General features: G+C 48.0%; 1 protein-coding gene across 15 annotated transcripts in view; it reads left to right on the forward strand.

The window, feature by feature from the left end:
* FNBP1 (formin binding protein 1) overlaps positions 1-22,429 on the forward strand; it is an 887,470-nt gene that overhangs the window by 446,711 nt on the left and 418,330 nt on the right. For all 15 annotated transcript variants that reach the window (XR_015296123.1, XM_086924822.1, XM_086924824.1 and 12 more), the window contains exon 6: positions 6,128-6,232. Coding sequence is in view for 14 of the 15 variants with exons in the window: in XM_086924822.1 (XP_086780948.1) it covers positions 6,128-6,232 (105 nt within the window). In the remaining variant the exon portion in view is untranslated. The remainder of the gene's footprint in view (positions 1-6,127; positions 6,233-22,429) is intronic.

Below are 22,429 nucleotides of genomic sequence, written 5' to 3' on the forward strand. Positions count from 1 at the left end.
GGCTGACTTTGCGGATCTTCCGGAGCTGGTGCATACAGGATGAGATGACAGCACCCACTTGAGCTTTGAGGGATAGTTCGGTGTCGATAATCACACCTAGACTTTTTACTGATTTGACCGGGACTGGGGGGGGACCTAGCTCAGAGGGCCAGAACTGCGGGCCCCAGTGAGCAGGGCTGGATCCAGGGAGGAGGAGCTCGGTTTTCCCAGGATTTAGCTTCAGTTGATTCAGGTTCATCCAGTGTTGGATGTGGATCATGACGGTGTGAAAAGTGTTAATGGCATGAGGGGAATTGAGTGGGAAGACAATCTGCAAGTCATCAGCGTAGTTGTATACAATAATGTCCCAGTTCTGAAGTGAGTGAATCAAAGGCCGGAGGTACAGGTTGAACAGCAGTGGCGAGAGGGAGGAGCCTTGGGGGACTCCACAGGTCGTGGGAGTTTTTGCCGCTGCATAGGGGCCCAGACGAACGGCCTGTGTTTTTCCAGTCAGGAAGGACTCGATCCACTTAAGAGCGGTGCCCTGGATGCCTGCCTGCCCGACACAGTGGAAGAGGATGTTATGGTCCACCGTGTCGAACGCGGCTGACTGATCCAGGAGTACGAGGGCTTGGGGGATCCCCGCATCCGCGTTACTCCTCAGTGTGGCCAGGACTGCCAGAATGACGGCCTCAGTAGAGTAGGCAGGTCTGAAGCCGGCTTGGTTGGGCTCAAGGTGGCAGGAGGTTTCAATAAAATTTGAAAGGCATCGAGTGACGTGGGCCTCCATTAATTTGGAAAAGTAAGGGAGGAGGGAGATAGGGCGATAATTGGACGGTTCCGCGGGGTCAGCGCCAGGTTTCTTGAGGAGGGGCACTAGGATGGCCTCTTTGAGAGATCTAGGAACAGTACCGCTGCTGAGTGAGCCATTCAGCAGGGGTAAGATGCAGTCAGGTAGATTGAGGCAGATATTCCGCAAGACCGATGGCGGACAGCAGTCATTTGGGGAGCCTGATTTGACCCGGGTAGGGAGTTCCACTAACTAAGTGGGGTTCAGGGCAGGGAGTGTAGTAAGGGTCAGGGGGTTGTTGGGGAAGGTGTCCGAGGGATGTGACTGGGGTGGAGGGGGGATAGAGTTCTTGATATTTATGATCTTTTCCACAAAAAAGAGGTTGAGAGCATCGCATGTCTCTTGGGTGGGGGTCTGGGCTGAGAGGGTTCTGTCGTCTGTGGTGAGTTTATTCATGATTTTGAACACCTCCTTTGATTTATCGACCGCAGACGAGAGCCTATTGGAGAAGTGTTCCGATTTGGCTAGGGTGATGACAGTTTTGTATTCTCTGCGCGCAGCCATGTAAGACAGTCTGGCCCTGCAACAACCATTGTGCATGGGAGGTGGTCTGCACTGTCAATAATTCTTAAAGTGGTGTCCCTAGGGCAAGAACAGGGTTCCTGACACTGTGCAGGATCCATGCGTGGACTGGCACGGATAGGCCTGCCTTAGACAAGCGTCCATGCTGCAGCTGCCATGATATAGTCACCCTGAAGCAGAGAGGGGACTCCTTTAAGGAAAAGTAGATGGTGCAGCACTGAGTCCAACACCAGCCCCGCTGGGTGAGACGGAAGCCAGGCGACTGCACCAAAACTGGCCAAAAGAAAAGAAACTGGCAACTAAAATAGGCTCAAATAACAGCCAAAATTTAAGTAAATGAGCTCTAACAGTCTTGGGGAGCAAATACAAGGACATGAAAATGGAGGGTAAAGGAACTCACTTTAACATAAAAAGGGTCTTAAAGAGCCAGGTAACCTTTAGCCAGAGTGCTGAGACGATGCAGGGAATTCCAAAAGGAAGCAGGGTATGCATTAAATACACAATAGACAGAAGGGCGGGCTTCCAGGCAAAGCAATGAACTGGAGTTGTAGAAGCTCAAGATGCTGACGTTGCATCTCGCCCTGGCAGCTGCTTGGCTCAAGCGTGGTATGACTGCGTCCAGTCTATCTTCAGGATTCATACCTCTCAAAGCATTCTTGCAAGAACACTGGAAATATCTTCAGATTTCTGCCACTTGGTAAATGTTGCGTCACTTGGCTGAGACACGTGGCCGGTGGACACCTGCAGAGCTCAAGTGGCAGTCATTGGAGTCCACCAGAAGAGGCAATTGTCAACAAATAGAAATCCCCTTGGGCATATAGATTTGAGTAAACATACCCATACAACTTACACTCCGAACATCACTAGGTATAAATGCAGCAATTACACAATGGCCATATAAAGAGATAAAATACAAATAATATATGTCACAGAATTTATTATAAAAGACAGAAATTAAAATTGACCAATATGGTCCAAATCAGATAAATACATTTCATAAAAAGTCAAAACACAATTTAATCATAAAAACAGGTTGTAACGGGACAGAAATATAAGGAAAAGTTTAGATCCTATGAGTAAACATAAAAGGGGAGAAAACACAGAAATTGATGAACACAGTAAAGCTTATCATCAAAGAGCTGTTATCTCTATAGATGTAATGTGTTTTTCCTTTGAGTATCTCGACGCGTTTCGGTGAACCACACAAATATCATCACCTTCTTCAGGAAAACATATTACCATCCCGTTAAAAATCTGTAATATCGAAGATAAGCCCATTTAAAAACTTTATTTATACATTCTGCCAGACGTACATATTTAATTTATTCTCATTACGGCCAAACTTTCATCGCTAAACATCCCTATTTACAACAGATATATCACGTAGATATTGGACCACTAAATAGTAACAACTGATATGTTGCCCAAGATCTTGCTGTTCAATGACCACAATTTTTCTCAGACAAATCTACATACACAATTCATTGTTACACTTTCGCAGAATATATACAGTACATCTATAACTTCATCATTATTTACATTAAACACAGCCAATGTATTCCTACAGAATAATACATTTCAGTAAGACATAAAAAAGCTCCTATATCATCATGTCTCTGGTAGATAAAGATTTAAACATGAAAAACATATGAGACTATGATATCATTGTATGTCTAGTGGAATGTTACCCTCCTAGAATACAAGACCAAAGAGATAAATAACATCCCACATCTATTATCATATGGTTTGTGGCAAAGGAGGCAAAAAAACCTTTCCTTAGTCAAAATCGTGCTGTGGAACGCAGGCCAGTATATATAGTTATGTCAAAGCTCAAGTGGGCACCCATCATACCTTAGAAATCCGGATCAATATAGTATATTAGAATTCCTATATAATCTTGAGTCTATTCTTCTGGTCCATAGAATGAGACCTCTGTCTATGAGCAGGAACGGTTTACTATGAAAATAAAATTGAAATTGTGTTTTAATGAAAAATAGCCCAATATTATTACTTCGATACCAAGCATATACCGAACACCAGGTAGCTAGATACAATCAACGCACCTTCGGTTATATATTTAGTTGAGGTACATCATATCAATACTGCATGGCGATACGGGGAACACGTCTCCCGACGTTGCAGTATGGAATCGCCTATTCAAAAACGTCACTGTACAAGGACCCTTCAGAAAATAATAACACGTCTTATTAGTGGTCCGTATTGCTAAATGTCACGTGTTAATAATCCAATAGCGAACAAGAACTTACTTAGAGTCTCAATAGCCTGTTCATAAGGCGATAAGGAACGCTTTTTAACTATGCATGGCGATACGGGGAAATCGGATCCCGACGTTGCAGTATTGAATAAACGTCACTGTGCAGGGACCCTTGAAAGAATGGTGACACACCTAATTAGCGATCCGTACTACTAGATGCCATGGGTTGATAGTCTAAAAATAAAAATAAAAACGAACTTACTCAGAGTCTCGTATATATGTACTTAAGGCGATAAAGGACATATTTACCCTCCCAATAGGCCAAGCCGAATTGTGGTCATTAAACAGCAAGATCTTGGGCAACATAACAGTTGTTACTGTTTAGTGGTCCAATATCTACGTGATATATCTGTTGTAAATAGGGATGTTTAGCGATGAAATTTTGGCCGTAATGAGAATAAATTAAATATGTACGTCTGGCAGAATGTATAAATACAGTTTTTAAATGGTTGAGACTCCTTAGCACACGTTTAGTATATTATGTTACAACTATATACATGTGTTTCCACCATACAGTTCACACAAAATAAATTCTCATTCCTTTTATTCAGGGTTGGTTGTTGTTTATTTCAGGAGACGTCACAGCCGACACATGTTTCGTCGTTTTGGGGAATGTAACCCCCGACTTTTTCAAGGCTATTCTCCACTGTTTCTTTAGTTATAATTTGAGGTGATCATTCCAACCCTCAGAGGGGTTCTTGTGGGGATGTTGTGAGTATAACTGAATCTTCTTCCAAGTATTGACCAGGATATTGGTTCAATATTAGTAAGCTTAACGTGGTGTTTCTCTCGGGAGGTTATGCGTCCCTTCTGCTACCTCTAAGTTGCAGTGTTTTTAAATGGGCTTATCTTTGATATTACAGATTTTTAACGGGATGGTAATATGTTTTCCTGAAGAAGGTGATGATATTTGTGTGGTTCACCGAAACGCGTCGAGATACTCAAAGGAGAAACACGTTACATCTATTGAGATAACAGCTTTTTGATGATAAGCTTTACTGTGTTCATCAATTTCTGTGTTTTCTCCCCTTTTATGTTTGCTCATAGGAACTAAACTTTTCCTTATATTTCTGTCCCGTTACAACCTGTTTTTATGATTAAATTGTGTTTTGACTTTTTATGAAATGTATTTATCTGATTTGGACCATATTGGTCAATTTTAATTTCTGTCTTTTATAATAAATTCTGTGACATATATTATTTGTATTTTATCCCTTTATATGGCCATTGTGTAATTGCTGCATTTATACCTAGTGATGCTTGGTGTGTAAGTTGTATGGGTATGTTTACTCAAATCTATATGCCCAAGGGGATTTCTATTTGTTGACAATTGTCTCTTGGTACCCACTCCCTTTGGTGTGTTTGGGTCCCTCTCTTTTATTAGAGAGTCCACCAGAAGAGGCCAGGGGACTCCCTCCTCCTTGATCAATACACACTGAGCGCTCTCAGGCCGAGCTCTCTCAGCAGGTGTGCTTCGGCCTCAGTACCTGCTTCTGGACAGGCTGTTGTATGTGCTTTTTAATCCATCAGCTTCATGAACCCTTCAACTTCTCACATAGAAGATGTTTTTCTCGAATCACCAGGACATCAGCCAGTCACATAACTGAGCTACAAGTCCTTTGTGCCTCAGGATCCAAAGTCAAGGGTGTGCCATAGAAACAAGGCGGTTCTCAGGACGCTGCACACATTGTTCCACGGGTGTTGTCTGCACTCCCTGTAAATAAGGAGACTGTGTATCTGAAACGTTCTTCGTCTCCATTCCCCGATTTGCACCTTCATCTTGTTAAATCCAGGAGAGCTCCAGAACGCAGTGCAGGGCAGCGAGAACTAGACCTGGGCTAGCACAGTACTCGGGGTGAAGCCTTTCTTATGTTCTCGCTTCCTCCGTCCCATTGTTTTTTCACGCGCTCTGATACCTTGCCATAGTCTGATTGTTTTTCAAGCCAGCCCTTACATACCCAGTTCTCCAGTATGTAGTGGCACAGTCTTTGTCCTGTTAATAAGGGCGTGCCCTAGAGCCATGTACGAAGGGGACGCACAAATTTCCAAAAGCCACACTTTTCCTGTAAGTACGGGCATGCCCGGGAAATATGTACGTAAGAGACGCATACGTTCCCAAAAGCCACTACCTTTGTCCTGTTAATACAGGCATGCCTCCTTAGGATCAATTAGGTAAGGCAAAGCTTGTTGTTGGACCTGCAGGAGCATTTTACAATGTTCCTTCCCAAACTTTCTGATGATCAGAGTTGGAATTGGAAGAGTAACTTCTGGTTCCCTTGATCCTCCCATGACTATCCTGAGTAACAGTTTCAAAGAACAAATCTGGTGCAGCTCCCTCTCCCGCTTGGCAGTGTTTTCAAAATGGTGGACGCAGCCAGCACTGGATGAAGGATTGCAGGTAAGTCCAGTAGTAGTGATGTCATATATACTGGCTCGCCCAGCAGTAAAGTCTAGGTATCTTAACCCAGCACTGTATGACTGGCCTCTTCTCTTTTCTCCAGAGCAAGCGAAGGTTTGAGCGGGATTGTAAAGAGGCTGACCGGGCGCAGCAGTATTTCGAAAGGATGGATGCAGATCTCAATGTAACAAAAGCAGATGTTGAGAAGGTAAGCTCCAGGCCTTGGGGCCTAGAGTGCTTTTGTAGGGTTTGTGCTCATGTGTGATACAGTGCATCAGGGCTCTAATGAAGAGGGTTGTGGGTGTGTGGGGGGGGGGGGGTGTGAAGATGTTCATTGAGCTAGTGGGTATTGTGGGTTTCCTCTGGGAGTATTGTTAACATCTACATGAGCTCTGCTGTGAAGTCTCTTTGATTAACTAATGTCTTTATTGATCATATTTTCCTCAGTCACCTTCTTCAGGCTGGGTCTAACCAGACTAGTGGGTTCCGCCTCCTGCTTGACTGCTATGTGGTATCCCTGTAAGCCATTTGATCTCCCTACAGTGTGGCATCTACATACCTGTCTACTCACCCTCATTTGGTGGGCTTCATCCTCTCTTTACTTGTATTCACCTGCCTGACAAACAAATTGGGTCCCCCAGATTTCAAACCCATCTCAACCTCCATTCACCTTAATGGGATCGCCAACTTAAATCCTTGACTTTACCCGCATTTTGTTTTTGACAGGTATGCATCTGCCAGCTATTTTATGCTAGTCTATGAACCTTCTGGCAAACATGTATACTCCTGCACCCGGGGCGGGGTGCTCTATTTGGCCCCATACTGATATATGATGGTACATCTGTGCATTGTGAACAACTCCTTGTGTGATCTTACCAGCTGGTACATAAAGTGAGCACATTTGAGTACAAAAGGTAGTTTTGTGGCACATATGGTTCCTGGGAGACATCACTTCAATGCATCAGAGGCGTGTCTTGTGTCATCTTTGGAATTAGTTGATACTTTTACGGATAGTGTCAAATTATTCACCTTCATAAATTTAAAAGTGGTGTGGCAAGTATAGTAGGAGCACACATTTCACAAACCATATATTTTGCTATTCCTGCCTTCTGGTGACTGAGGCAAGCAGATACATTGGCCTGAAGAAAACTTTGTAAAAACATGCAAGAGGTTTAGAATGGGTAGACATTATTTTGTCCCAGAGTGCACCAATCTTCCAAATCCATAATGGCTGATTCTCCAGAAAGGAGGTAAGAGCTGGCTAAACACACCCCCTTGGTGGCCTTATTTCCATAGACTCTCCCCCTTCCATCTGCACATACATTCCTTAAGCCTAGCCCGTGACTCTGGGTCAAGATTGTAAGAGTGAAACTAAAAACCAAGCCTCGCCTCTGCCTTTGAAGAGCATGGTTTATGACTCCACCCCCTGGCCTGGCATTCCTTTTAGACCAGCACACTGCCCTCCCAGCAGAGTTGTTAACCCTAAGGGTTTCTTATCACCTCTTCAAAGCAGCCTGGCTAATCCACTTAACTTTGACCAATCAGGACAGACCACTGGAAGGCTGAATTTGGACTTACAAGCAAGAAAGTCTTATAACTTCTTGTATGTACACTTTAGGAGAAATTCAACAATATTATATTGTTGGATTTACTAGTACCATTCTGGGAAGTCTTTGAATGGTCCGACTAGTCCTCTCCTATCAATATTTATTAATCGATAACTTCCTATTATGTTAACCTATGGGCCATGGGGTTTGCAATGGGGAAAATGACTTGGGCCAGTGTCCTAGCACCAGAGCTTATAAAAACATATTTTATAAGTATTTCCCTAATTTCTGCAGGACCCCCACCCCCTGTGCAACTAAGGGAGACTTTAGGGGATCTGAATCTGCAGAAATATTGCAGATCCTCCTTACCCAGTGCTCCCAGCATCAAAGTCGAATTTGAGCAGCACTTTAACACGATGTGGGGAGTGAAATATGAAATTTCACTTTACCCAGGCGTATAAAAACTCATTTTGTAAGGGTGTACCTTATAGATTACTGACCCCCCCCCAACCACCTCTCGGATAACTACCGGTGACCCTAGGGGTGCCTAATAGCCTAATATTCCAAAACATTATAGGTTTTCCATTTTTAAGTGCCCCTACAACCAAAGTCGAGTTTGGGCACAATTTACTGTTTAAAAGCTGTCCTGGCACCCAGTGCTGCTTTTAAACTGACCTCAGGCTTCAGCACTGCACACATGCTATTGCAAAAAAGCTGCTGGCCTCTAAACTGCCATACCCCAGGGTACTGGGGACTTCTATGTAGTTTCAAACTCCTTCCCTATTATATACTAGGGGCTTATGGGGTACAAAGGTAAAAAGGTAGTTTATTGTGATGAATTTTTAAAATCTTACAACATTCCACACTAAAAGAAGAATTTAAAAGTTATATTCCAGTTTAAAATCATATAAAATGACCTTTACAATCCATTAAGTATTTGCAATAATTACGTCTTTGAGTTTCCTTCTAACTAACAGTAGGAACTTTACAAAGGAGGAGTTTAAAATGATATCATTTGGGATCATACATTTAATCACGGCCTGCCTGCATGACCGTATGCCGCGTGACTTGAGATGAACTTTCAGCAATGTTTTTCTCTCTTGAAGGAGTTCAGGGCAAATACACAGAAGATGTTGAATGTTTTCCTCACCCCTGTCGCATAGTCTGCATAGCGTTTGGGTTTCTTGAAATTCCCATGGGGGAAGATGACATAGCCCTGGCATGGATCCGAATCTTGCTTTAAGGAGCACCTGCTTGTTTTTTTCCGTCCACTGGGTTATCAGATATTGTTGTATCTCCTTCTTTTTGTAACCATTTAGCACAGTCCAGGCATGTTTCCTCTTGGTAAGGGTAGCCTTATCCTTTATGATGGATAAGTGGGCTGCGGTTTTATTAATGATTTTCTTGAATGATGACTTGGTTATATTAGTTTCCCATATAGACATGACCCCAAACTCGTTAATTGCATCTCTAAGATATAGAGCTGCAGAAGAGTTAGTATCCTTCTTTATTTTTCTCGCTTCTGCACTGCACTCATGCTATTGCAAAAAAGCTGCTGGCCTCTAAACTGCCATACCACAGGGTACTGGGGACTTCTATGTAGTTTCAAACCCCTGCCCTATTATATACTAGAGGCTTATGGGGTAGGTCATGCCAAATACAGGGGTACCCCACCATACCATAGTGTATGTTGGGTGTTTTAACTGTATTCTAATTTGTTCCTTTCAGCTCAGCACTGGCCCTGGGCCTGGTTAGGCAGAGTCCAGGGTCAGTCAAAATCAGTTACCACCAACATCAGTCAGCAAAAAGTTGGGGGGTGCCCAGGGCCCAGTATGACTTTGCAACACCTTTTAAGTCTGAAAGGGTTCCTTGGGATCCCAGCGATTCTACGTGCTCTAGGCACTGTGTCTATTCAATTCGTGGTTGTTATATCACGTTCTGAGTATATGGTTTAGTCTCCCCCTGGAGCCCACTGTGTATTGTGCTATTTACTGTCGTTCTGCAGATTTAATACTGTGTACTTTGTGCTCTAATCTTATAAAGAGATTAGTAGAGAGTGTTTAGTAATAAATACATATATTTTATATATCGCCTGTGTGGTTCTCCTTTCATTTAGTCATTCAGGAGGTTATAGACTAGTTAAACAAGCTGCTTTACATTCCTTCAAGACTTAGCCTGAAGGCTGCTCTCCACAGCTACCACTCAGAGCTTTCAATATAGGTTGTCTTAAGACTATCATTGATAAGGGACGTTTGGACTGGTGCAAGGTGCCCACTATAACTAGTAGTCAGCATATACCAGGCCAACTTCTCACACGCTGCTCCCCCCCACCTCATCTCGCCATGGATCTGCCACGCTCCTCTACCTCATCTCGATTTGAATCTGCCGCACTCCTCCACCTCATCTCTCTTTGGATCTGCCGCACTCCTCCACCTCATCTCGCCATGGATCTGCCACACTCCTCTACCTCATCTCGATTTGAATCTGCCGCACTCCTCCACCTCATCTCGCTTTGGATCTGCCGCACTCCTCAACCTCATCTCGCCATGGATCTGCCACACTCCTCTACCTCATCTCGATGTGAATCTGCCTTACTCCAACACCTCATCTCGCCTTGGATCTGCCACACTCCTCCACCTCATCTCGCCATGGATCTGCCGCACTCCTCCACCTCATCTCGCCATGGATCTGTCACACTCCTCCACCTCATCTCGCCATGGATCTGCCGCACTCCTCCACCTCATCTCGCCTTGGATCTGCCACACTCCTCCACCTCATCTCGCCTTGGATCTGCCACACTCCTCCACCTCATCTCGCCATGGATCTGCCGCACTCCTCCACCTCATCTCGCCATGGATCTGTCACACTCCTCCACCTCATTTCGCCATGGATCTGTCACACTCCTCCACTTCATCTCGCCATGGATCTGTCACACTCCTCCACCTCATCTCGCCATGGATCTGCCGCACTCCTCCCCCTCATCTCGCCATGGATCTGTCACACTCCTCCACCTCATCTCGCCATGGATCTGTCACACTCCTCCACTTCATCTCGCCATGGATCTGTCCCACTCCTCCACCTCATCTCGCCATGGTTCTGATGCACTCCTCCACCTTATCTCGCCATGGATCTGTCACACTCCTCCACCTCATCTCGCCATGGATCTGTCACACTCCTCCACCTCATCTCGCCATGGATCTGTCACACTCCTCCACCTCATCTCGCCATGGATCTGTCACACTCCTCCACCTCATCTCGCCATGGATCTGTCACACTCCTCCACCTCATCTCGCCATGGATCTGTCGCACACCTCCAACTCATCTCTCCTTGGATCTGCCGCACTCCTCCACCTCATCTCGCCATGGATCTGCCGCACTCCTCCACCTCATCTCGCCATGGATCCGCTGCACTCCTCCACCTCATCTCGCCTCGGATCTACTTCCACCTCATCTCGCCTTGGATCTGCCGCACTCCTCCTCCTAATCTCGCCATGGACCCTCTCCCTCCTCCGCCTCATCTCGGCATTGATCTGCCGCACTCCTCCACCTCATCTCGACATGGCTCTACCGCACTCCTCCACCTCATCTTGCCATTTATTTGCCGCACTCCTCCACCTCATCTCGCCCTGGATCCGCCGCACTCCTCCACCTCATCTTGCCATTTATTTGCCGCACTCCTCCACCTCATCTCGCCCTGGATCCGCCGCACTCCTCCACCTCATCTCGCCCTGGATCCGCCGCACTCCTCCACCTCATCTTGCCATTTATTTGCCGCACTCCTCCACCTCATCTTGCCATGGATCCGCTGCACTCCTCCACCTCATCTCGCCCTGGATCCGCCGCACTCCTCAACCTCATCTTGCCATTTATTTGCCGCACTCCTCCACCTCATCTCGCCCTGGATCCGCCGCACTCCTCCACCTCATCTCGCCCTGGATCCGCCGCACTCCTCAACCTCATCTTGCCATTTATTTGCCGCACTCCTCCACCTCATCTTGCCATGGATCCGCTGCACTCCTCCACCTCATCTCGCCCTGGATCCGCCGCACTCCTCCACCTCATCTTGCCATTTATTTGCCGCACTCCTCCACCTCATCTTGCCATGGATCCGCTGCACTCCTCCACCTCATCTTGCCATTATTTGCCGCACTCCTCCACCTCATCTCGCCCTGGATCCGCCGCACTCCTCCTTCTAATCTCGCCATGGACCCTCTCCCTCCTCCACCTCATCTCGCCCTGGATCCGCCGCACTCCTCCACCTCATCTCGCCCTGGATCCGCCGCACTCCTCTACCTCATCTTGCCATTTATTTGCCGCACTCCTCCACCTCATCTCGCCCTGGATCCGCCGCACTGCTCCACCTCATCTCGCACTGGATCCGCTGCACTCCTCCACCCTATCTGGCTGTGGATCCGCTGCACCCCTCTCCCTTTATCTTGCCTTGGAGCTGCTTTGCTCGTGTCATCGGGTCTCACTTTGAATCATCTGCGCCTCTTTGGCTGCAGATTTCCCCCCTCTCATACAGTGGAGGGTCCCCGCGCTGCCAGGCGGGAGCGTTCACTCACCTGTGCTGATGCATCCTGTGTATTTGTGTCCTCCCAGTTCATGTTCCTGTTCCAGTGTTGCTGAGAGGCACTGGCCTGCCTTCCTGTGTGAAAGCCTGCATCAGCCCTGCTGCCTGCTGCAGAGGACGGTGTAAACCCCTCCCTCGGTATTAATTAAAGCACACCCTCTGTCTCCTTCTGGAACAATAGAAATGGGGGGGAAGTGGCTTCATCAAATGCAGCTTCATTTCGCAGTAATTGTTTGCCGTAGAGGGGCTGCACGTGCCTCCTTTCTGAGGCCGTCACTCCCCTTTGAAATCCAGCATCTCTTCCTTCTGCATCACCCTGGGCTCGGTGATTGCCCGAGAGTGGACAGTACATTAGTATCCGATGTCTGCTCACAGATGATAACCTTTCATCCTCTCCTGCTGCTGTCACTTGGGGGATTCATCCAGTGCTCACAGTCTCATGGGCAAAAGGCTGAGACATGCTGCCCGCACTGCTTTCCTGGGACTCTGCTCTCCTGCAGCTGGCCTGGCTCGGGCGGCACGCTGCCCCTTTGTCTTATGTGCTCCCCACAATAGTCCAGGACGCAAAGCTTGGGCAGAAGGAGTGGAACGCCAACCCCTCCTAGAATCTAGAGCTGATGAGAGACCAACCCTCCTCTTCAGAGGAGCTGTCTCCCGGTCTCCTTTCGACCGGTGCGCGGCTAGTGCTAAGTCCAGTGGGCAAGAATCCAGAAACCATTGCCCACACAACGTGGCTGCCTTGGGTGGCTGGGCACAGAGTGCAGCGGCAGCTAATTGAAGGGATTGGACCTCCACTTCTTGGTGGCTTTGGTTAGACCTCACTGCACATGATTGTGTTAAGCACAATGGAGTGAGCGGGAAAGGAAAATATGTTTCCTTGGCTTCTTAACGCTTATTTTCAAATCTAACTGGACACTAGCCTCTCAATCCTGGTGGGATGTATGGGAATGGTATGGTCCCTTTGCTTCTTGATGGCTTCTATTGGACACGAGCCTCTCAATCCTGGTGGGATGTATGGGAATGGTATGGTCCCTTTGCTTCTTGATGGCTTCTCTTGGACATAAGCCTCTCAATCCTGGTGGGATGTATGGGAATGGTATGGTCCCTTTGCTTCTTGATGGCTTCTATTGGACACGAGCCTCTCAATCCTGGTGGGATGTATGGGAATGGTATGGTCCCTTTGCTTCTTGATGGCTTCTATTGGACACGAGCCTCTCAATCCTGGTGGGATGTATGGGAATGGTACGGTCCTTTTGCTTCTTGATGGCTTCTCTTGGACATGAGCCTCTCAATCCTGGTGGGATGTATGGGAATGGTATGGTCCCTTTGCCTCTTGATGGCTTCTCTTGGATATGACTGCATCCGAGCCTCTCAATCCTGGTGGGATGTGTGGGAATGGTATGGTCCCTTTGATTCTTGATGGCTTCTCTTGGACATGAGCCTCTCAATCCTGGTGGGATGTATGGGAATGGTATGGTCCTTTTGCTTCTTGATGGCTTCTCTTGGATATGACTGCATCCGAGCCTCTCAATCCTGGTGGGATGTGTGGGTATGGTATGGTCCCTTTGCTTCTTGATGGCTTCTCTTGGACATGAGCCTCTGAATCCTGGCGGGATGTATGGGAATGGTATGGTCCCTTTGCTTCTTGATGGCTTCTCTTGGATATTACTGAATCAGAGCTTCTCAATCCTGGTGGGATGTATGGGAATGGTATGGTCCCTTTGCTTCTTGATGGCTTCTCTTGGATATGACTGAATCCGAGCCTCTAAAGCCTGGTGGGATGTATGGGAATGGAAAGGACGGTCCCTTTGCTTCTTGATGGCTTCTATTGGACACGAGCCTCTCAATCCTGGTGGGATGTATGGGAATGGAAAGGACGGTCCCTTTGCTTCTTGATGGCTTCTCTTGGACATAAGCCTCTCAATCCTGGTGGGATGTATCGGAATGGTATGGTCCTTTTGCTTCTTGATGGCTTCTATTGGACACGAGCCTCTCAATCCTGGTGGGATGTATGGGAATGGTATGGTCCCTTTGCTTCTTGATGGCTTCTATTGGACACAAGCCTCTCAGTCCTGGTGGATGTATGGGAATGGTATGGTCCTTTTGCTTCTTGATGGTTTCTATTGGACACGAGCCTCTCAATCCTGGTGGGATGTATGGGAATGGAAAGGACGGTCCCTTTGCTTCTTGATGGCTTTTATTGGACCCGAACCTCTCAATACTGGTGGGATGTATGGGAATGGTATGGTCCCTTTGCTTCTTGATGGTTTCTCTTGGATATGACTGTATCCGAGCCGCTATTGCCTGGTGGGATGTATGGGAATTGTATGACCCCTTTGCTTCTTGATGGCTTCTATTGGACACAAGCCTCTCATTGCTGGTGGGATGTATGGGACTGGTGTGGTCCCTTTGTCTCTTGATGGCGTCTCTTGGACATGCGCCTCTCAATCCTGGTGGGATGTATGGGAATGGTATTGTCCCTTTGCCTCTTGATGGCGTCTCTTGGACATGCGCCTCTCAATCCTGGTGGGATGTATGGGAATGGTATGGTCCCTTTGCTTCTTGATGGATTCTATTGGACACGAGCCTCTCAATCCTGGTGGGATGTATGAGAATGGTATGGTCCCTTTGCTTCTTGATGGCTTCTATTGGACACGAGCCTCTCAATCCTGGTGGGATGTATGGGAATGGTATGGTCCCTTTGCTTCTTGATGGCTTCTATTGGACACGAGCCTCTCAATCCTGGTGGGATGTATGGGAATGGTATGGTCCCTTTGCTTCTTGATGGTTTCTATTGGACACGAGCCTCTCAATCCTGGTGGGATGTATGGGAATGGTATGGTCCCTTTGCTTCTTGATGGCTTTTATTGGACCCGAACCTCTCAATACTGGTGGGATGTATGGGAATGGTATGGTCCCTTTGCTTCTTGATGGCTTCTATTGGACACGAGCCTCTCAATCCTGGTGGGATGTATGGGAATGGTATGGTCCCTTCGCTTCTTGATGGCTTCTATTGGACACGAGCCTCTCAATCCTGGTGGGATGTATGGGAATGGTATGGTCCCTTTGCTTCTTGATGGCTTCTCTTGGACATAAGCCTCTCAATCCTGGTGAGATGTATGGGAATGGAATGGTCCCTTTGCTTCTTGATGGTTTCTCTTGGATATGACTGTATCCGAGCCGCTATTGCCTGGTGGGATGTATGGGAATGGAAAGGACGGTCCCTTTGCTTCTTGATGGCTTCTCTTGGACACGAGCCTCTCAATCCTGGTGGGATGTATGGGAATGGAAAGGACGGTCCTTTTGCTTCTTGATGGCTTCTATTGGACACGAACCTCTCAATACTGGTGGGATGTATGGGAATGGAATGGTCCCTTTGCTTCTTGATGGTTTCTCTTGGATATGACTGTATCCGAGCCGCTATTGCCTGGTGGGATGTATGGGAATGGAAAGGATGGTCCCTTTGCTTCTTGATGGCTTCTATTGGACACAAGCCTCTCAATCCTGGTGGGATGTATGGGAATGGTATGGTCCCTTTGCTTCTTGATGGCTTCTATTGGACACAAGCCTCTCAATCCTGGTGGGATGTATGGGAATGGTATGGTCCCTTTGCTTCTTGATGGCTTTTATTGGACCCGAACCTCTCAATACTGGTGGGATGTATGGGAATGGTATGGTCCCTTTGCTTCTTGATGGCTTCTATTGGACACGAGCCTCTCAATCCTGGTGGGATGTATGGGAATGGTATGGTCCCTTTGCTTCTTGATGGCTTCTATTGGACACGAGCCTCTCAATCCTGGTGGGATGTATGGGAATGGTATGGTCCCTTTGCTTCTTGATGGCTTCTATTGGACATAAGCCTCTCAATCCTGGTGGGATGTATGGGAATGGAATCGTCCCTTTGATTCTTGATGGTTTCTCTTGGATATGACTGTATCCGAGCCGCTATTGCCTGGTGGGATGTATGGGAATGGAAAGGACGGTCCCTTTGCTTCTTGATGGCTTCTATTGGACCCGAACCTCTCAATACTGGTGGGATGTATGGGAATGGAAGGGACGGTCCCTTTGCTTCTTGATGGCTTCTCTTGGACATGAGCCTCTCAATCCTGGTGGGATGTATGGGAATGGTATGGTCCCTTTGCTTCTTGATGGCTTCTCTTGGACATGAGCCTCTCAATCCTGGTGGGATGTATGGGAATGGAATGGTCCCTTTGCTTCTTGATGGTTTTTCTTGGATATGACTGTATCCGAGCCGCTATTGCCTGGTGGGATGTATGGGAATGGAAGGGACGGTCCCTTTGCTTCTTGATGGCTTCTCTTGGACATGAGCCTCTCAATCCTGGTGGGATGTATGGGAATGGTATGGTCCCTTTGCTTCTTGATGGCTTCTATTGGACACGAGCCTCTCAATCCTGGTGGGATGTATGGGAATGGTATGGTCCCTTTGCTTCTTGATGGCTTCTATTGGACACGAGCCTCTCAATCCTGGTGGGATGTATGGGAATGGTATGGTCCCTTTGCTTCTTGATGGCTTCTATTGGACACGAGCCTTTCAATCCTGGTGGGATGTATGGGAATGGTATGGTCCCTTTGCTTCTTGATGGCTTCTCTTGGACATAAGCCTCTCAATCCTGGTGGGATGTATGGGAATGGTATGGTCCCTTTGCTTCTTGATGGCTTCTCTTGGACATAAGCCTCTCAATCCTGGTGGGATGTATGGGAATGGAATGGTCCCTTTGCTTCTTGATGGTTTCTCTTGGATATGACTGTATCTGAGCCGCTGTTGCCTGGTGGGATGTATGGGAATGGAAAGGACGGTCCCTTTGCTTCTTGATGGCTTCTCTTGGACACAAGCCTCTCAATACTGGTGGGATGTATGGGAATGGTATGGTCCTTTTGCTTCTTGATGGCTTCTATTGGACACAAGCCTCTCAATCCTGGTGGGATGTATGGGAATGGTATGGTCCCTTTGCTTCTTGATGGCTTCTATTAGACACAAGCCTCTCAATCCTGGTGGGATGTATGGGAATGGTATGGTCCCTTTGCTTCTTGATGGCTTCTATTGGACACAAGCCTCTCAATCCTGGTGGGATGTATGGGAATGGAAGGGACGGTCCCTTTGCTTCTTGATGGCTTTTATTGGACCCGAACCTCTCAATACTGGTGGGATGTATGGGAATGGTATGGTCCCTTTGCTTCTTGATGGCTTTTATTGGACCCGAACCTCTCAATCCTGGTGGGATGTATGGGAATGGTATGGTCCCTTTGCTTCGTGATGGTTTCTCTTGGATATGACTGTATCCGAGCCGCTATTGCCTGGTGGGATGTATGGGAATGGAAAGGACGGTCCCTTTGCTTCTTGATGGCTTCTCTTGGACATAAGCCTCTCAATCCTGGTGGGATGTATGGGAATGGTACGGTCCCTTTGCTTCTTGATGGCTTCTATTGGACACAAGCCTCTCAATCCTGGTGGGATGTATGGGAATGGTATGGTCCCTTTGCTTCTTGATGGCTTCTATTGGACACAAGCCTCTCAATCCTGGTGGGATGTATGGGAATGGAAGGGACGGTCCCTTTGCTTCTTGATGGCTTCTATTGGACACAAGCCTCTCAATCCTGGTGGGATGTATGGGAATGGTATGGTCCCTTTGCTTCTTGATGGTTTCTCTTGGATATGACTGAATCCGAGCCTCTAAAGCCTGGTGGGATGTATGGGAATAGAAAGGACGGTCCCTTTGCTTCTTAATGGCTTCTATTGGATATGAGCCTCTCAATCCTGGTGGGATGTATGGGAATGGTATGGTCCTTTTGCTTCTTGATGGCTTCTATTGGACACGAGCCTCTCAATCCTGGTGGGATGTATGGGAATGGTATGGTCCTTTTGCTTCTTGATGGCTTCTATTGGACACAAGCCTCTCAATCCTGGTGGGATGTATGGGAATGGTATGGTCCCTTTGCTTCTTGATGGCTTCTATTGGACACAAGCCTCTCAATCCTGGTGGGATGTATGGGAATGGTATGGTCCCTTTGCTTCTTGATGGCTTCTATTGGACACAAGCCTCTCAATCCTGGTGGGATGTATGGGAATGGTATGGTCCCTTTGCTTCTTGATGGCTTCTATTGGACACTAGCCTCTCAATCCTGGTGGGATGTATGGGAATGGTATGGTCCCTTTGCTTCTTGATGGCTTCTATTGGACACGAGCCTCTCAATCCTGGTGGGATGTATGGGAATGGTATGGTCCCTTTGCTTCTTGATGGCTTCTTTTGGATCTGACTGGACATGACCCCCTACAGCCTGCTTAAGTGATTGGGAATGAAAGGGACGGTCCCTTTGCTTCTTGATGGCTTCTCTTGGATATGAGTGGACACAAGCCTGGTGGGATTCTTGTCAGCTCCTGAAGCCCTTGTTAACGTTTTTGTTGACTTTCATTGTGATGTTTGGAGCATCTGTATAAAAATCGCACATTTCAGGTTACATGTTCGTGAATCTCTTCACCGCCGTTTTCTTCCGTTACAAGGACACACTACCCTCTCATAGGGCGTGGATGACTAGCTAACTACCCATTGTGCGTATGGCCTTTTCACAGTCCCTCTGAGTGCTGACACAGGGAGTGAGAACCAATCTTGAAATGTTGACTTTGAATGACAGTATGTGCCTCCCACCCCCATGAATGTTGTTCTTCGCCTGCTGCCATAGCATGAGATTTGCCGCTAGCTGCTGCCTCGCTGCATGAGTTGAGCCTGTCCTCTCACAGACGTGGCTGTCCTCTGCACATCTACCCCGAAGGACAGAGGGGGGGTTGGACAAAAGGCGCCTCCAGTGATACACTTTCAGCTAAATTGTTTAACTGTTTCAACAGTGTTTTCAACATAGACCAACATTTTGCATCTTGACGACCGATATGCCCTTTTCACGTATTCAGGCCTCCCTCTGAAGCCAGTCAGAGCTGCATGTTTACATCTGCACAAGGCTGAGTCACAATGGGCCCATTGACCGCGCCTCATCTCTGGAATTTATTCTAACTGTGGTTATGACTTGATGAAGAATGGGCCATTCTCTGCCACTGCAGCCTGCTCTGAGCCTTGCTGTGGTCTTTGGACAAGTCAGTGTTGTTGGCTGTCCGTCTGCACTCACCAGAAAACTGTGCAGTCATGAAGACGAGCATAGCAAAGTGTGAACAGATCACTCCATGTACCACAGCGACCTCTTGGGGTGGAGTGGGCGGCGAGGCCCAGTCAAAAGCCCATCTCCCTTTATTTTCATCCTTCAGACTCACTCATGAGATGTTTGTGACAGCGACAGATTCGATGCTGCGATGCAGAGTGATAGTCATAGGTCTGCCAGCGGTGTCTGTCGCTGCTTTTTGAAGTTCTTTCCTTCTTTTGGTCTCATCTTTGTGTTCCTTGGTTCTTTAAATGTCTTAATGAGATAGACACCAGTTTATGCCTCAATGTAATGCATCTTAGACCTCATAAGGCGTTCTTCTAACCAGTCCTAATTGTAGAGTGCCACCTGGCCATTATAATTTATGATACTTTGATGCAATTGCACCCGAGGGTGAGACGCGGACCAAAGGGATAAGTAGGTGGCCACTGCAGCTACACCTCTGCCTAGCATCTTTTTTCCCTTTGTGTAGTAGCGCTTGATACCCAAGGACTACCTGTTTGCCTGCGCCCTGGGGCACTCCATTGGCGACGAGGCCGGTTGCGCTTGTGCCATCTGCACTGCCCCGCCCGCAGCGAGAAGAGGACGGTCCCCATCAGACCAGCGGTTAGGCCTCAGCCCCATCTGCCGCTCCAGCTAGGTTCACTCCCCTGCTGCCTGCGGTCCTGGTGTGTCCCCGCAGTGAGGGCTGAGGGCCTGTGGGCCCCAAACTCAGCGAGAGGTAGGAACGGCACCCACTGGTGTGTTTGGAGCACCGTGCCTTGTGGACGATTTCCAGGTCAGCTCATGTCCCGATTGGGAGAGGGATAGAACCCTCTGGTGGGTGCTCCCAAAAGTCGGGGAAAGGACGTTTATTAAGGTGCAGCGGGAACATTCGCATTCTCTTTTGTTTGCCTGGGAGAATAGCTTGAGCCTTCTCTGCTGTCTACTCAGAATTCTAGGAACAGCATTTTGCAAATCCCATGGGCAGGGGACAGCGAACAGCGGTACATGCATCAGCCCCCCATCAAAGATGTGTTCAGGGGTGGGTACTGTCCCATGAGGCGCTGGTGTTGACCCCAGCCAAGAGCACCCACCTTAGGGTTCTGTCAACCAATCCAGGACATGAGCTGGCCTAGAAATCGTCCATCTCAATAGGATATTTATTTTAATTTTATTTAATGCGTTTTGTATATAGTGCAGACTTTACCCGAAAGTGTCAGAGCGCTTCACAATACGAACAGTAGCGTTACATTTTTTAAAAAAATATCCTTTATTGAATACACAGGAGAAAAGAAAACTTGTAAGATACATCTTACTCATTTCCACATCTCAGGGATGTCTGTCATGGTCGCGAGGCACATCACATTACATAGCAGTGCACTGCTTCATACATCACGTCAGTGGTTCATTACAAATGTCCCAGGCATTTTGGCGCAACAAAGGAGAAGGCATAACAAGATAAACAGCGAAGGAGATATAAAACTAGGGGAATAAGGTAAAGCGGGGTTATGGTCATTGATTTCGAAAATGTGGTGCGTGTATCGGGTGGAGGGTGCATCGATGCATAAGGGGCTCGTGGATGCCATTAAATCACAGGTGTAGGCGTGGGTCCTGTGTTAGGGAGGGTAATGGGTCGGCGGGGGTGGGTGTCAGGCGTGTGGAAAGCGTTGGGTGGGACATCACCAAGGCGGTCAGTGTGGGATGTCGGCAGCCAGTGCATCGACTGTGTCTTCGGGGTGATCGTGTATGGACCTGTCGGTGGTGCCAAGGTTGTGGCCTATGTGTCCTCCGCTCCGCCCAGTGCCTCTTGGTCTCTCCTAGAGGGGGAATCATTTGGGGGGTTCCTCACTAGTTGGCATTCCTTGTGAAAGGAGCTTAGCGTCGCATCCCACAGCGTCGCGATCGGGAACTGTCTCAGTCCCGCCGTTTCCTCACTGTGTAGGGTATTGCTTTCCACTTTCGCCCAGTTGTCTAGGGAGGCACTCCAGTGTTCCGTCAGGGGTGGAGTGGCCCGCTTCCAGTGTTTCATGATCAGCCTTTTGGCCGTGAGGAGGCAGAGGTCCCAGAAACGAGAAGGTACTTTATTTTGTTTGGTCCGCTGGTATAGGCCTACGAGGCATGCCTCCCATGTGTGTGGTATCGGCATGGCTGTGCATCTTTCTAGAATCTGTAGCGCAGTCTGCCAGTATGCCTGAATCTGTGGGCATTGCCACAGCATATGTAACAAGTCTGCTCCCACCAGTGCACATCTGGGGCAGCTAGCTGTGGCGCCCGGGAAGTACTGGTTAATTTTGTCAGGTGAGAGGTACGCCCTATGTAGTATGTAGAACTGAATCAGTTTGAAGCGCGCGTTGCGGGGAATGTTTCTGGGGCCCATGAGTACCATTGTCCACTCCTTATCCGTCCAGCCTCGTCCCCTGTCAAGTGCCCATTTGTCACGTAGTGGCTGTAGAGTATGTTGAGTGTGCGACAAAAGCGCCTGAGTCAGCCAGTGTACGACATGTGTGCCGTTTCCCATGACATGTAGGTGTTGTATCAGTTGATGTGTAGGTAATTCCTCAGTAATGTTACCCCACCGTTGCGTGTATGCCATGATTATTGAGGCGTGCTGTAGGAACTGTCCCGCTGGGAGGCCCGTGTCTTTGGCCAGTGTCCCGAAAGGTATCAGGGTACCCTCGGCGTACAAGTCCGCCATGGTGTCCACTCCCGTGCGTGTCCAGTGTTCCAGTGCCGCTTCCGTGACAACGGAAGTGGTCTTTGAGGTGCCTAGGAGTGGGAGTGCTGGGGCATATGGCTTGGTGTGTTTCATGAGCCGTAAGCTTCTGGTGAAGCATCTCACCGCAACTTCTACATGCGGTTGTGACGATTTCCTCGAGTGTGCCAGGGGGTGGAATAAGGCATGTATCTGTGCGGAGGACAGCACGTCTGTTGCCGTGGCCGTTTCCTCCAGGTTCTTTCCCGCGAGCCAAGCAGTCACCCACTGTAGCTGTGCGGCTAGATAGTAGAGTTCTAAGTTCGGTACTGCGAGGCCGCCATCGCTGACTGGCGCGTACAGTTTCTGTAGGGCCACTCTAGGTCTCCCAGTGTTCCATATCAGGTCCCTGATCATGGATGCCAGGTCTCTGAAGGTGCGGAC

Source organism: Lissotriton vulgaris, chromosome 5 (assembly GCF_964263255.1).
Source record: "Lissotriton vulgaris chromosome 5, aLisVul1.2, whole genome shotgun sequence".
Classification (NCBI taxonomy): Eukaryota; Metazoa; Chordata; class Amphibia; order Caudata; family Salamandridae; genus Lissotriton; species Lissotriton vulgaris.